Source organism: Syngnathus typhle, linkage group LG5, assembly GCF_033458585.1.
Source record: "Syngnathus typhle isolate RoL2023-S1 ecotype Sweden linkage group LG5, RoL_Styp_1.0, whole genome shotgun sequence".
NCBI classification, from domain to species: Eukaryota; Metazoa; Chordata; class Actinopteri; order Syngnathiformes; family Syngnathidae; genus Syngnathus; species Syngnathus typhle.
In genome coordinates, this window is record NC_083742.1 from 15,385,171 (window position 1) to 15,400,706 (window position 15,536).

The window sequence follows — 15,536 nt, forward strand, 5'->3', positions numbered from 1 at the left end:
TATCATTACCATATTTAATAAATGTACGTAGTGAATGTTTTTCTTGTTAAAGGACCCCACTTTAAATATTTTGATCAGGCAATATGTTTTACCTCCTATTGTGTACCTTACACCAATCGAGCTACGTACCACCTCTGACAAGATGCTACAATATTAGCATTGTAGATGTGTGCGTCTCCCGGGGTACTTTTTGGACTCTTTCCACCCTTCGAGGCACTCCCTTTGGTGGACAACAACAAGCGATGATTGGACATTCCCGGTGGAAGGGTGTTAATGTGGTTTTAGTTTCCTAAAAACGGCAAACTTAACTTGTTACCTGAGCCAACTCGCTAGCGTGTTAGCTAAACTCAAGCTCGACGACACACTCAGGCTGCTCTGAGGTTATTCATTCGACAATGTTTATAGTAGCAAACTTTCATGCAAGCATGAGATGAATGTAGGTTAAAACTGGAGTGTCGTCGTCTACCAGAATGGCGTGTCATTGGGCTACATGTTAGGGAGCGTGCTAGGTGTTCCCGAGGGTCCTCGCGACATTGTTAGCTAGCTTCACTGCTTCCACTAAATATACACCCTTGTCCCGTGGTCCCCCGCCCCCCCCCCCATTAGCGGTGGGTTCCTCCGCTAAATTTTTGCCGTCTGCGGCTTTAATGGTGACCTCGCTCAGTGTTTGGCCCTCTACATGGTCACTACGGTGGATCCAAGGCGACAGAAAGAGCGAGCTGGACCCCGAGGTGGTGAACCGGGTTGGGCTGACTTGACGCCACATCGCATCAACCGAGAGGTGGTGAGGGTGGTGGTCGTGCGTTATTTTGTCCCCATGCCCTGCCGTTAGTGGTCAAGAAAACGAACCCTGGTCCAGATCAGGGGATACAGGAGCGAGGTTTGTTTAAAGGTCAAGCACAAAACCTTTGTTTCCACTGTGTGAGCTCCTACGGGAACAACGACCGAGCCAAGTGGGTCGCCATGTCGGAAGATAACAGCGCGGATAACTTCATCAAGGTAACTTTTGGGGAACGAAAACTCTCATTTGGCATGTACAAGGGGTCCCCGATTTACGACGAAGTTTCAATTACATTCGGAGACGTTACCCGAGCGTGCACTAAAGTCGGAAAGCGCCTTAACGTGCTGTAAACTTTCATCGTAAGGTCAGAATTACATGAAATATCTAAGTACAATAACTAATGGAAACTAGTTGATTGTGATTTTAACCCTGAATGTCAAAATGACAGTCATTATTTGGATTTGGATGAACAAAATCCACCACTTGCAGGCCTTAAATATACAACAGATAAACATGTCTGGCCATTTGTATTCATTGGCTTTCGACCCAAAATAAGACGGACTTTGTTGTTATTGTTCTATCAGTGTCTACTTTATATACTACTACGGTATATTAATTTGTGTTTTAATTGAATGTTTTGACTGTCCATGTGGCTGTACCAGTATGTAAAGCACTTTATTACAGCTGCAACGGTTGTGAAATACGCAATATAAATAAAGTGTTCTTGTATTGTATTTTAGGCCATTAGAGACAAAGCACAAGTGACATTATTCCACATGGATCTAAAAAAATGTAGCTTGTGAACCCTCTTGAATATTTGTCATAAAATATTGTTTATAAACTGATTTAAAAATCCAACGATGTTATAGTGTTAAATGTAAATTAGCCTCTGATATAATTAGGAGCATCCTTTATTACAGTATGAGTTTGATTCTATACTACAAATTCACATTCACAATTTATAGTTTAGGGGAATTGGGAAGGAAGTCGTAGTACTTGGAGAAAACCTTCATGGGTTTGTGAGGCAAGGTGTACCAACAGATGAATCCGCTTTATTTCCAATCCCATCATCAAAAGTCAACCTTGCCTTCCTGGTATTCCTTCCTGGTCTGTTACCTTTCATGTGTCACCAACCTGGCATCCAAGTCAGCAGTAAAATCTGATCTCAAGTGCCCCAGGCCTCTGCTTTCACAACTGGGTCACAATGTGCTTAATGATGGGTTGACTGGGTTCTGCCCCTGAGAACTGGAACACACACACACACACTCGAGTGTCCACTTGGGCCATCGACACAGAGAGTGTGGTGTGAAATAGAAGAGAGTTGACAAAGCCACTGGATAACTTGCTCAGCAATCATCAGTATTTGGTTGACTGGTCAAGTCATCTTGAAATCTGCTTGTGGTTACATAAAGAACAAAACAGATGCATGAAATGAAATGTGCGGTGATCTTTTGAGTAATATCCATACCGTAATTGCAGGAGGCGTCCATTCTAGAGGAATACAACATAAATTGGACGCAAAAGCTTGGCGCTGGCATCAGTGGACCTGTCAGGTGAGTCTGGACTGAGACAAAGAAAACGGTGTGATGAGGCCACTCAGTTCCTGACCAATTAACTCCGAGCCCAACGTTAGCATTTGCTTGCAAAGCTACAATAAGATGGCAGACTTTGACATGAATAGGCAACTTCAATATACAGTATAATACAATGTAATCAGAATACCTACACAGCTTTTAGAATGGGGAAAATCGGACCTCTTTAAATTTTCGGTGAATACCCCTGAAATGTGCTATTCCCTGTTTTCCTAAAACATCATTTGAGTTGTCTCAATGCTAGACAATCTCGACGCATCTGATGGACATTACTTGGGAACTGGATGACTCACACTGTGCTTGTCCGTCAGAACATCTCTGAGTCACTCCATATGGTTTTGTTTCTGAACTTGATCCATGAGACCTTGTGCCTAATAGGCCTGCGGTAGTGTTTTGATGTAGCCCAAACAGAACATTGATGTTATTGAACACAACTCCGGTCTGAGTCAGTGTTGCACTCCAGCTGGTGAACTTTGGCCACAGCTGAGTATTGCACAGGAAATCTCTCAATTTGTTGTACTTTTACGGTGACCAGCTTAGCTTTCAATTTGAAAGAATGTGAGGCAATATTTTGTCCATTTGATGTTGCCTATAAAGCACAGAGAGCATTTTCACTAGCCAAAACAAACTCCGCGTTGACACAATCAATTTGTCTCTTTCAATCAGCAGAAGATCAACATGACACCCGTTGCTGCTGTGTAACGGTTCACTTTGAGACATCTTGTTGTTGTTGGTTAATATGACTTTGCAATCCAACAGTGACTTTGTCCTTTTATCAATGTTTAGAGTATGTTTGAAGAAGTCAACACAGGAGCGGTTGGCCCTGAAGATCCTCATCGATCGCCCCAAGGCCAGAAATGAGGTCAGCTAAATCACCGCCTGTTATTTATCCCAAACTGGATAGTGTTACGTGAATTGATTTGATATCACTCGATGGTTTCTGCCTGCAGGTGCGACTCCACATGATGTGTGCCAACCACTCAAACATTGTGCAAATCTTGGAAGTGTACGCCAACAGTGTGCAGTTCCCACACGAGTCCAGCCCGAGGTAACTTTGTCCACCCTTCTCCATTCGGCGACACACGGTTTGTGTTTTCGGAAAAATACTTTTATTTGGCAGAGCCAGGCTTCTGATCGTCATGGAGATGATGGAAGGTGGCGAACTGTTCCACAGAATCAGTCAGCACAGGCACTTTACAGAAAAGATGGCGAGCGAGGTCACAAAGCAGGTAGGCGATCAAGCGTCCTCGAGATTTCTTACCGGCGTGGTCTGGACATGTGTTTCGGGAGTGCGAAGCCTTTTTGAGTTTTCTCGGCTGACTAACAGCGCAGCTTCCCGCTTGGATTCAGCAGCTGATGTCACACTAGATCAGCACTCCATAAGGCCATGTGCAGTTGTTTACACACACACATAAACGTGTGTCATCACTCCTCCTTACAGATCAGTCAAGCCTTGGAACACTGTCACTCCTTAAATATTGCACATCGAGACCTGAAGCCAGAGAATCTGCTCTTCAAGGATAATTCTCTGGTAATTAGAGGAATTTGCAAACACACTTTCACTGTGTACTGTATTCGCAATGCTTTTTGACATTGTTTTTCCCCAGGATGCTCCCGTGAAGCTGTGTGATTTCGGCTTTGCCAAAATAGATCAGGGGGACCTAATGACACCCCAGTTCACTCCCTACTATGTAGCACCTCAGGTAGAAAAGAAAACAGTCAACACGTCAACGAGAATAGAGTATGCAGCAAACCTGCGCTTTGCTCCGCAGGTACTTGAGGCTCAAAGAAGGCACCAGAAGGAAAAGTCTGGAATCATACCTACCTCACCCACTCCTTACACTTACAATAAGGTTAGACTCGCACCGCCCCACCTCACTCCTCTTTAATTCACTTGCTATGTCTTCTGAATATTATTCACATAAGTACCATCAGCGTAAACAGGGCAAAATCAGATCGGCGACTTACATGGAGGGAGAACACGGGAAAAATCCAGTCCTTGAAAAACTCTCGTTGTCTTTTTGCAGAGCTGTGACTTGTGGTCTCTGGGCGTCATCATCTACGTGATGCTGTGCGGCTATCCTCCGTTTTACTCCAAGCATCACAGCCGCACCATTCCCAAAGACATGAGGAAGAAGATCATGATGGGCAGCTTTGACTTCCCCGAAGACGAGTGGAGTCAGATCTCGGAGATGGCAAAGGACATTGTGCGCAAGTAGGTTTCGTTTGATTTCATGAATTTTGTACGACTGTAAAATAAAACTGTGAATGTGCTAATGACCTGGTCATGTTGTGCTCCCCACAGGCTGCTGAAGGTGAAGCCAGAGGAGAGGCTGACCATCGAGGGAGTCTTGGCTCACCCGTGGCTCAACTGCACCGAGGCCCTGGACAACGTGCTGCCGTCGGCTCAGATGATGATGGACAAGGTGGGCGGCGGCCAGAGGCCATTGCACCCCGCGAGGATAACTCTGACCGTGTTTGTCAGGCGGTGGTTGCGGGCATCCAGCAGGCCCATGCGGAGCAGTTGGCCAACATGAGGATTCAGGATCTGAACATCAGCCTGAAGCCGCTCAACTCCGTTAACAACCCAATCCTCAGGAAGCGGAAACTACTCGGGTCGGTTTGCTCAAGTTTATTATTTCAAAACAAATGACCTTTTCGGGGCTTTTGTAGCATATTGGAATTCAACATAATTTACAAGCGTACGCAAATTGTGCAAGAGGGAGTCTTGAATTAACGGCCAGCAGATGAACCGCAGCTTCAGGGCTTTGGTCCTTCAGGCAGCCTTTAATACGTTAGAGCGCCTCGTTGTTGTCCACAGCAACCTTTTCCTGTGTGATTTGCTGAGGCTCACTGTGGCGCGGAATGTCGCCTTCATGATTCTTTTGAATAAGAGGAGTGCGGCATGTCTGAACACTATGTGCCAATGTCGTCTTTTCCCCAGCCCCAAGCCAAGTGACGCTTTCTTCATTCACGACCCAGAGAACGGAGGCGAGGACTCTAATGTAGCGCTGGAGAAACTACGTGATGTCATTGCACAGTGTATTCTTCCACAGGCTGGTCAGTAACCAAAACCACACAGAGCGGCAAACCTGGGGGGGGAATGTCACATCACTGAATTTCAATCGTTTGCGTGTGTCAAGGAGAGAACGAGGACGAGAAGCTGAACGTGGTGATGTTTGAAGCTTGGCGGTTCAACAGGGACTGTAAACTGCTGCGAGACGGCCTGCAGGGACTCAGCTGGGATGGTCAGTGCTCACTTCTGATTTAGTATAAGGACGCTGTTGTTTTGACTTGAAGCAGACACATTAGCTTTTTTCAAATGGGTGGATTTTTAAAATGGATTTAATTTCTGTGCCAATTTTTGCCCAGTTTCTTTTAAGACATTAAACATTCCCGCGATTTTTTCAAAATGTGAGTACGTCACAACACCACAACTACAGGTCTCGTTGTCTGTTGCAGGTCGAGCATTCTGTGATAAGGTGGATCGCTTGAAGTTGGCTGAAATTGTTAAACAGGCCATTGAAGAGAGGACAAATGTGGAAGAGTCTCACTAGCAAAGTCTTTCAATCGCTCATTTTTATATTGTCTTTTTAACAAGGGTTTTTTTTTTTTTTTTTTTTAAAGGAAAAAAAAAATCAAATTATCTGCTTTTTATCCCTAAGGACCTGAAAGGCCTATTGTACAACTGAAAGAAAAGGAACTCATTGGTACTTGCAAAGAAAAAAAAAAAAAGAGACTGTTTTCATTTTTGCAACAAAAAAAAATCAATTCGAAAGAAATTATTTTCTAGGAGGGAAATTTTTATTCGCAGCTTGTAGTCTTTTGTTTTATCCCAATCATTTCATTTCTTTTAACTTTCCAAACATTATTTATTTAAAGAAAACATTCTGTTATTTATATAATTTGGGCGGGGGGGCTTTAAAGAGATTTGATTTTTATGTGTACTATTCTTTTTAAAGCCAAACTTATTTTTTCCTCTCTAACTTGTCCTTTTGGTTCAAGAAAATGTGTTATCCAAGAGTGAGTCCCTCTCGTAAAAATGCAAAGACACTTGAAATAAAGTCCAAGCAGAAATGAATCATAAAGGCATTTGGGGCTCCCAGCAAATCATCTTTTGACAAAATCTTACCTACTTGAGCTGCCGACAGCATCTTGAGCTTCCTCCTCTGCTTCCCTTTAATGTGTCACACTACTCCGTGTATCTTTCCAAGATTCATGTTGGGAAAGTCATGATTCAGCCTTGGCTCCCTTTTTTGATCCGATTTCTGTTTGACATGCACATCATGCTCTTTAACGAAATATCGTAAGACTCCATATTTCCTCATATTTAATTGACACCAATTCGCCAGCTTCATCATCCACAAATTTAGCCTCCCCTCTTATCTCAGCTCGGAGAAGCTATCATTCCCATTCTGTTGTTAACCAAAACAGCAGCACTTGAAATTTGGGCATAATACACCAGTAGCATTAATAATTCTCCAATTATTTTTGTAATTTATGGTCATGACTCCATATTATGGGCATGTCCATCATATCAGCTAATCAGATACTGACAATTATGTCGGCTGGTGTACTGTTACCATTGGTGACCCACAACTGCACATTCTCTTATCACAACTTTATTGCTTTTTGTTTCCTGTACCGTCACTTTGTTTACATGATGCACACAAAAAAAATCTTTATAGGACAATTCCTCTGGGTCCAGTTCTTAATTTTCTTTTTTCAATCATTTGTTGTTGTGATAGCTTGTTTTTTTGGATATATCATCAGATAAAATGGCTAAATTTTCAGTCACAGGCATTTCAATCGAGTGTGCTTAAAACCTTTTGTAAAAGTTGATTTTTCATCCATTTTTTGAGTCTGTGAAATCATTTCATATTATAAGCAATCATTTTGGGGAGATTTTTGACACAACTCCCTTTAAATCTCAATGACAACCATATTAGAATGGTTTTAAGGCCTTATTGCACAAGCAAACGTGCCTTGGTGACTTATGAGTATAAAGTTGTCCAATCATTAGTTTCTTAGTCATCCTACAATGGAATCATTCCACAAATGACTTCTTTTTTTTATTGAAAGGACTTCAAATACAATAATTTTGTGAGAGGAGCAATACTTAAAAAATATATATATATTTACAAAATGAGTCCATAAAATTGACCATCTGATTTAGTACTCGAAATTGATCTTTCACCAAAAGTTTTTTCTTTGTCAGCTGATGTAGCACGAGTCCATCATGGAAGTCAACATCTTTGTTTTGCCTTCTCTGGAATGTCTTCAATTTGCTGACTTTGTAATTAAATGACCTTTCAAGAGCTTTTGTCGTACGTAGTGAATGAGGCAAACTACAATACAAGTTTTGTGTTAATTTTACTTTTTTTACATTGGGGCTTTTACTCTAATCTGACGTTTTCCGTAATAAGAATTACAACTTTATTTGAACATTAAGCTGTTTCTGTAATACTCCCACTTTTTGTAACGTTAAGTTGTATTGCAGGGGGGCAAAACTCCTTTTACCGGTGCTGTACATGTGATCAACAAATGCCAAATTCAAGTTAAACCATTTTAATAGCAGATAGAAGAAGCAGGTAGAAATAAAGTTTGTGTTTTGTTAGAAAAGACAATTCACAGCCACCATCAAGACAGTCTGTTCCACATGCAAAAGGCACTTTGTTTTTTCCTCAAACATTTGCAATGCTTTGCTCCCCGTGATGGAATTCAAGAGTATTTTAAATCTATGTATCATTCTTTCTTAAATTGGCACTCAAATACCCAAAAAAGTGACTGATCCTATTGTAATTTGTTAAAAAAAAAAAAAATTAGTCCTTTTGGTTCTGATACGCTTATTTTAGATACTAGGAATATGTAGAATGACACTTCTTAATTTGACTAAGGAGCAAACAAGGATAATCTGTGCGCATAAACACAAATCATTAGCAGTTGTATGGAATCAATGGGTTTCTGCGTTTTTGATCCCTTTTGAGCAACCACACTAGAGACAATTTCTCATCTGCAAGTTTCAAATTGCACGGCTATGATGTTGAGGGCTTGATTCAGAGTTACAGTACCAACCATGCCGATGGGGGGGGTGGGGGACCCCAAGGTCCTTTTTATATATGTGTGTGTATATATATATATATATATTTTTTTTTTTTTAAAGTCGCTGATCACACTTCTGCACGCTCCTCGCCCTCAGTCCGAGTCGTCATCATCCAAATACTCCTCGGCGTTGCTGTGCGAGCGGGTGATAGCTGGGGGGGGGACACAAGGTATTTTTTCATTTTTTGTCTTTATTGGTAACAAATGCAACATGGTGATTTTGGTCTTACTGCTGGCCAGCTTCTTCTTGAGCAACGAGGCACACTGCGCATTGGTGGCCATCTCCAGGGCCAACTTGTTCTCATTATTCCGAATGTCTGTCCGCGCATCTGAATGTGAAACACACCGTCTATATACAGTACCTCATGTGACCTGACTTATGCTTTTTTATTTTGGTCTAGAGTTAAAAAATATGAAACAGCTTCTGTGTGTCATCATCTAGAAAAAAAATGTCTATCATAAATACAGGTCTACCCCTGAAAGAATAAAGAGATATAAATACTCACCCTTGTTCAGCAACATATCCACAATGTCAGAATAACCCTTCCACGCGGCAGCGTGCAGAGCAGTGTCCCCAAGCTTATTCTACCAAACAAATCTTGATTGAAATGGACTTTATTTTTCATTTAACATCAGTTTTCCTAATTGTTTCGAATTTGTCCTCACCTGCTGGTTGAGTTCCACACTGGACTGGCTGAGCAGAAGCTCCACTACATCTAAAAGGAACAAGAGAAACAATTCAAAGGGACGGCTGAGTGAGATTACTAATACATTACAGTCAGACAGGAACTTTGACACAAATAACTTGTATAGTCTCAGTTCCTGTAAAGTGGAAGGCACTCAAACAACTATCCATCATTTAGAGTAAAATAAAGAACTCTTAGCTGGGGGAAAACTGCAGCGCTTGCAATGACTAGTGTAGCTATGTGCGAGGTCACTGAGCCTGTGTGTGAACATTCGGGCGTAAGCTGTGGCTGACAACCGGTCTTGCGTGAGAGTGCTCATCGTTTGCGTGTTCTCGTTTTGAATAAATGGCTGAAAAGTTCTATACGCGGCAAGGCTTGGTTACAATCGATGTACCTTTGTGTCCCCCGTGACATCCCCAGTAGAGGGCAGTGTTGCCAGCCTTGTCCAGGCCATTGATTCCCACTCGGTTCTCCAGACATTCCCTCATCCAAGAAAGATTTCCTAAGCAAATATAGAAAAGTTACAATTAATAATAATGTGGGAACAAATGAGGTAGCCGAGTGGTCGCCTTACCTCGTTTGGCCGCTTCGTGCATTGGGTGGTCGATAGACTCGGCCTCCTCCGTCACTAAAACAGACCACAGGTGTTCTGAATTGGGATTCACAGATGCGAGACTTTGAGAAGTATTTTTCCCGCTTACTGTAGTTGCGCGGAATAAGGCCCGTCCTCCCCCGGCATGTTCCTTTCCACCAGTTACTGTCACTCTGAGGTCAATAGGAAGTTTGGAGGAAAAAAAAAACGCCCACAGTATTTATGTTGCCCCAGAGGAAAATGTTTGGAGGACACATTACATAGAGTATAAGATGAACTTTGAGCTTACCGTGTCAGAGATGTAGAGGATGTCTCCTTCTTCAAAGTAAAGCTCATCAGGCTGCAACATACAAGAACGCCACCACAGTTCAACTAGCTGCTCGTTTGTTGAAGCTTCAATGCATTTCCCGACTTGAACAACTCGAATACAGCAGAACCTCTAAACTCCAACGCTTCTCAGTTCTGCTCTATTCCTGTCGGAAATAATCTGTCCCAGTCTGACTTTGAATCCTTTACTCAGAAACAAATGTTCTTACCGTTCTGGGCTCAAAGGTGAACTCGGCTCGGAACACCTTGACTTGACCTGCAAGCAAGACAACAGAAGACATCAGACTGTGCACAACACCAAAAAGCAAAATGAAATGCCCTTGATGAAATCCCTACAACAAAAAGGTGCCCGCTCGCGTGGATTGTAACGGCTAATTTGGGCTAACGATGACCTCTGTGCAATGCGGTAGCACGAGGCACAACAGCTCGTCAGCCTCGGGTGCGAACCGCACTCCTGGAATGCATCCGTCTTGGAGCCTTCGGAAGGTTTGGATGACACTGGCATGTATTACGCAAGAGTTCAACAAATCTAGCCTGCAACTAATAGAAAAGGTTTACATGCTTGTCCGTGTGTGTTCAAGCTGACAACTGTAGCTGTGTTTCAGGCCAGCGGCTGGGTGGCCCACAAACACACCTCAGTTCTGTTAGCCGTTTCTGCACACTCCACAGGCCCGGTCATGTCGATCTCTCGCAACACAAACACCATATTAAGCACTTTTTTTTTTTTTTACCATGAGTGCAATCGAATTACGTTCATGATGACACGTGACAAGCGAACATCCTCAAGCAAGGCTCCGAACTTCACACACATGCAACTCCACATCCACATGACATCATGAAGCCATTTTCCATCGTCACACATCCAAATAAATGTTTCTCCGTGAACTACAAAGCCTAAAATGTAACAGGAGCACTCTTCACTCCACATGTTGCATATTTCTTGCAGAGTAGGCCCAATTTAACAGTTACACATTTTAGATCAGGTAGTGGTTATATTCATGACACAACAATGTCTTAATTCAGCGAGGATATATGTTTACACACACTGTTGGTAATGTGTTTAAGTGTGTGTGAAGTATAGAACGCTGCACATTTCCGCCATGTTGCTACTACTGTTAATGTCAATATTCGCTTCGTTCGTTCCCACCATTGCGCATGCGCAAGCGGAGAGGTGAACGGTACATATGCATCATTTGACATTTTAGATACGAGTGTCGTTCTTCGCATACAACCCTTGTCTTTGCTAAGACGATTCTATCCGCGCAGGGATGATTGAGATGGGGGGGGGGGGTGTCTGTCACAGACGCTTACTGTTGATCGGCTTTTAACCTATGACCTCAAACGCTGCACACTCACCTACGCGACTGGTGCAAATAGGGAAGTCAGAGGCCAGCCCACTGTGTTAAGAGCTCCATCGCTACTTTCGTCCTTTTTAAGCCTTTCTTTCATTGCCCACAGGTAGACTTGGCAACTTTCTTCTGAAAACAGTCGGGAAATGTACCAAACCGTATTCAGGAGGCACTATTTTAATTTCTACCGTCCACTCGCGCGTCTCGAAACGCGCTAGCAAGGTGTTCGATATTAAGTTTCGGCGAAACCAAAATATCCAACGTAATGTTGCTCTTACCTGGCTTGGCCGGTTTGGGGGGAGGCTTGGACATTGGCGCGGGTAAAAGTCAAAAGCAAACCAAACGCCCCGTAAAGAAATAAAGTGGGGTAGTTCGCTGAGTTGGACAGCACTTGGGTGTCACTCCCTTTGAGGAAGTCGGGGCTACGCGGAAGTGCTACTCTGCACATGCGCAAAGTCTCGTTAATTATGAAAATGTTGGATTTGCTTGATTTTTAAAATTAATGTTTATTTTTTACATTTCACTTGATTTTATATAACTTAACCAGTTCTTATTACTGTTCTCAGCATATCAGTTTTGGGAAAATAATTTGATAAAATTACATCCACTTATATTTATTAACTGTTTGTAGTTGTTCTGGTAATACATTGCAATAATGTAGGCATGTGTATAATTTTAAATGAGTATTTTTTTATTCCCATAGATTCATGTTCTTCTTAATTTCTGACAAGGACATGGCTGTTTTAACTAGTGATTTTTTTTTGAAGGGGGGGCGGGTCCTATGTATTAAAAACATTCTCACTCTACTTGCTTCCTATATATTGAAAACATTCTCACTCCACGCAGTATTTTTGGATGGATTGTAGTCAAAAGAGGAACTGCTGGCTGTTGTGTATCAAGATATTAGTAAGGAAATAAATATGCAAAGTTGTCTCTAAATTGCATACATATATTTATGTAACCATAATTCAGTTTTTTTTTTTTTTTTAACTTTTTATTTCCAGAGACGGATTGAAATCCTTAATGAGTTGGAAGACCTCAGTCACATGTCTACCAAAAAGACTAATGCATTATGTGGCAACATGTTTACATTTATAGATGGTTAAAACCATTAGAATTGATAGGTGCAGGTTCACAACACTTTAAACGATAGACATTTGAACACAAATAGCACACTATCACATGTAAAATGTTACAATATTCACAGGCATATATTCTTTGTCCTCGCAATAGATCCAACAGCTGATTATAATGCAGTATCTTATGAATAATAAATGGTCAATACAAAATTATGTTTTTGTCCACTTTTGTCCACGTTGCACAAAAATCATCTCTGGTGTGTTTTTACACACTATGTCCTACTACAAGCACGTGTCCTTCCTCCTAAAGAGTCCACACTTATTAGTGTACATGTGCACGTGATTAGTCACATTTGACTTCCTCATTCAACAGAACGTCGGCAGAACTTTTAGACCTCTACCAGTGCTAATTTGCTGAAAGACTTTTGATTGAATCCAAGTTCAGGCTTTACAATGCAATTGTGCTCTTTTCTTGGTGTTCTTTTTGTTTGGGGATACTTTTGTTCTCACGAGGCCAAGCTGATTGGACGCAAACAGAACATTGTGAATGACAGACCCGTCATTGGTAAGTACAAGAACAGCAAGTGGCGACTGCACGGTACTGCAACTAACATCGTCCAACAGGTGGCACTGTTTTCCTAGCTCACGAGTATCTTACTATCCCATCCATCCGTCCATTTTCCGAACCGCTTTATCCTCACGAGGGTCCCGGGCGTGCTGGAGTTAGATAGAGGAGATAGTTGTTATTGATTTGGTTGGAAAATTAATGTGATTAAATATTCACATTTCATGTGTGTAGCAAAAGATGGGGAATTTTAATAATGAAACTGCTTTTAAAAGTCTCAAAATGTAAACAAAGTGGATTTTAAAAAATGTCATTGAAAATTCAGACACATTAATAAAGTGAATTTAAATCCAAAAGTTGAAACATTTCAAGTTGTAATTTAACTTGAAATTCAATATATTAAAAAAAAAACATCAAATTGAAAACAGACACAGATCTTACAGATCGTATTTGGAAGTCTTTATAATGTGAGGAAATATATTTCCAGCCACAAACATTCCATACCACAGTGGATTTTTGTTGTTTCTTTTGTTTCCTTGCAGGTATTTTGACTCAGATTGTTTCAGATGCAGCGATGAAACAATACGGGAGCACATACATACCCGCTTCCTATGTCAAGTACATTGAATCTGCTGGCAGCAGAGTGATGCCCATCAAGTCAGTTGAGAACACATTCAAAACATATTTGAAATCTTCCATTTGGTGTTCCTTTTCATCTTCACCCACACAGACTGACGCTCACCACCGCACAGTATGAAAACATCTTTAGCAGAATAAACGGGTAAGCAAACGTTAATCACATCACCAGTCAACTGACGCATCCCGCTCTGACTCGTGATTTGTGTTTCAGTCTCCTTCTCATCGGCGGCGCCTCCGATCTTGAGACGTCTGACTTTGCAAGGGTGTCAAAGATTTTTTATCAACTCGCTCTCAAGGTTTGTAGCCTGCTCTGAGCTTTACTTTCATCGTTACCCACCTAAAACGTGACCACGTTCAATCCTTGAGTACATTTCGGAGTCTGGCCTGCTTTACTTTTCCTTATGTATGTTATGTGGACATAACAGGCCAATGAGGCAGGAGATTACTTCCCAGTGTGGGGTACGTGCTTGGGCATGCAGCTTCTCACAGTCCTGGTGTCTGGCCACAACCTGCTGACCAGAGCCACAGCTGTGAATGTGGCACTGCCTCTCAACTTAACACAAGGTTTGTTTTGTCCGATCGCCTCATATTGCGCATCAGTATATGGTACAAGAATCAAATTTGAGGTCCGGCTCGAGTGTTGGGTTCATTAATTTGTCTTTTATTCCTTTCTTACAGCGGCCTTCTCCAGCCGCATGTTTGATGGCTTCCCCAAGGAGCTGATGAAAGCTTTGCAAATAGAACCTCTCACTGGTCATTTTCATCATTATGGACTTGCAGTAAAAGTAGCTGTCCTTTTTGTTTTTATTGATATATCTTAATTTTGAACATATTTAAAACATGAAAATAAGGAAAAAATATATAAAACAAATAACACTTTAAAGTGTCATATCTAAATCCATGAAACACACAAACAAAAAACCAACAAACTGAAAAAAAAACAATGGATGCTCGAAAATGAGTCGGAGGAATCATAGCTGTTAAAAACAAAACATTCTTCCACTTATTTTGTTTAACTTAACGACTATCATTAATATAGTATGTTGTACCCAGGCCTTCAAGCAAAACAAAGATTTGATGGATTTCTTCTCCTTGGTCTCTACAAATGTTGGTGAAAATAGCGTCAACTTCATCTCAACCATCGAAGGTTTGTGAAAAAACAATCATCTTACCCAGATGCACAGTGTTGGTGTTCCGATAATTTTGTCCAATTGGTGAATGTGAAGTAAACAATGTTCAAATATTGTAATTGTAGGCAAGCAATTTCCCTTCTACGGGGTGCAGTGGCATCCAGAGGTGAACCGTTTTCAGTGGGACCACACACTGAGCTTTCCCCACTCTCCTCACGCCGTCCAGCTGTCGTCACTCCTGGCCCAGTTTTTTGTCAATGAAGGTCAGCCTACTAGTTTCACTTGCTTCGTCCAAACATCCATATAGCGCTTGTCCTCATTAGGGGGAATTGGACCTTATGCCAGCCGACTGACCCGCCAGCCAATCGCAGGACACGTCTAGATTAACAATCAATCGCATGCATATTCACGCTGATTGACAATTGGTCTTCAAGTATTTATTGTGTTCTATCATGTGCAAGCTTTTAGTAATAGAAGAATCACATTTATCTCATTTCTGCTTTTTTTTTTTTGCAGGGAGGAGGAGTTTACATAAGTTTGATGACCCTAAGGAGGAAGCCTTGAAGCTGATTTACAGCTACACGCCCGTTTTTGCGGGAAACTTCAGCGGTTATGAGCAGATCTATTTCTTCTGAAATTTCTCTGTCATTAAAAAGGTTGAATTTCGCAAGGCATGGGCACTCACTTTAGTTTG

The 15,536-nt window shown here is 41.7% G+C and overlaps 3 protein-coding genes across 4 annotated transcripts; 2 read left to right on the forward strand and 1 right to left on the reverse strand.

The window, feature by feature from the left end:
- Positions 1-91: 91 nt before the first annotated feature.
- Positions 92-7,692, forward strand: mapkapk5 (MAPK activated protein kinase 5). The gene is made up of 14 exons (XM_061277626.1): positions 92-999; positions 2,261-2,334; positions 3,160-3,235; positions 3,324-3,421; positions 3,494-3,602; positions 3,815-3,904; positions 3,981-4,076; positions 4,146-4,226; positions 4,401-4,588; positions 4,679-4,799; positions 4,859-4,989; positions 5,318-5,433; positions 5,517-5,621; positions 5,836-7,692. The coding sequence occupies exons 1-14, from the start codon at positions 964-966 to the stop codon at positions 5,928-5,930; spliced, it is 1,416 nt and encodes a 471-aa protein (XP_061133610.1). The 5' UTR covers positions 92-963; the 3' UTR covers positions 5,931-7,692.
- Positions 7,693-7,925: 233 nt separating this feature from the next.
- ostf1 (osteoclast stimulating factor 1) lies at positions 7,926-11,871 on the reverse strand. The gene is made up of 10 exons (XM_061277627.1): positions 11,708-11,871; positions 10,290-10,336; positions 10,043-10,093; positions 9,863-9,926; positions 9,736-9,789; positions 9,556-9,663; positions 9,142-9,191; positions 8,982-9,060; positions 8,706-8,804; positions 7,926-8,627 (listed from the first exon to the last, which is right to left on the reverse strand). The coding sequence occupies exons 1-10, from the start codon at positions 11,739-11,741 to the stop codon at positions 8,569-8,571; spliced, it is 645 nt and encodes a 214-aa protein (XP_061133611.1). The 5' UTR covers positions 11,742-11,871; the 3' UTR covers positions 7,926-8,568.
- A 969-nt stretch (positions 11,872-12,840) lies between these two features.
- On the forward strand, positions 12,841-15,514 carry LOC133153823 (gamma-glutamyl hydrolase). 2 transcript variants are annotated; one of them, XM_061278005.1, is made up of 9 exons: positions 12,841-13,073; positions 13,640-13,730; positions 13,804-13,854; positions 13,924-14,008; positions 14,138-14,276; positions 14,391-14,497; positions 14,766-14,859; positions 14,968-15,105; positions 15,359-15,514. In XM_061278005.1, the coding sequence occupies exons 1-9, from the start codon at positions 12,962-12,964 to the stop codon at positions 15,475-15,477; spliced, it is 936 nt and encodes a 311-aa protein (XP_061133989.1). In that variant the 5' UTR covers positions 12,841-12,961; the 3' UTR covers positions 15,478-15,514. The 2 variants fall into 2 exon arrangements, with proteins under 2 accessions (XP_061133989.1, XP_061133988.1); XM_061278004.1 differs by having other exon boundaries at positions 12,842-13,073; positions 13,616-13,730.
- The last annotated feature ends 22 nt before the right edge of the window (positions 15,515-15,536 follow it).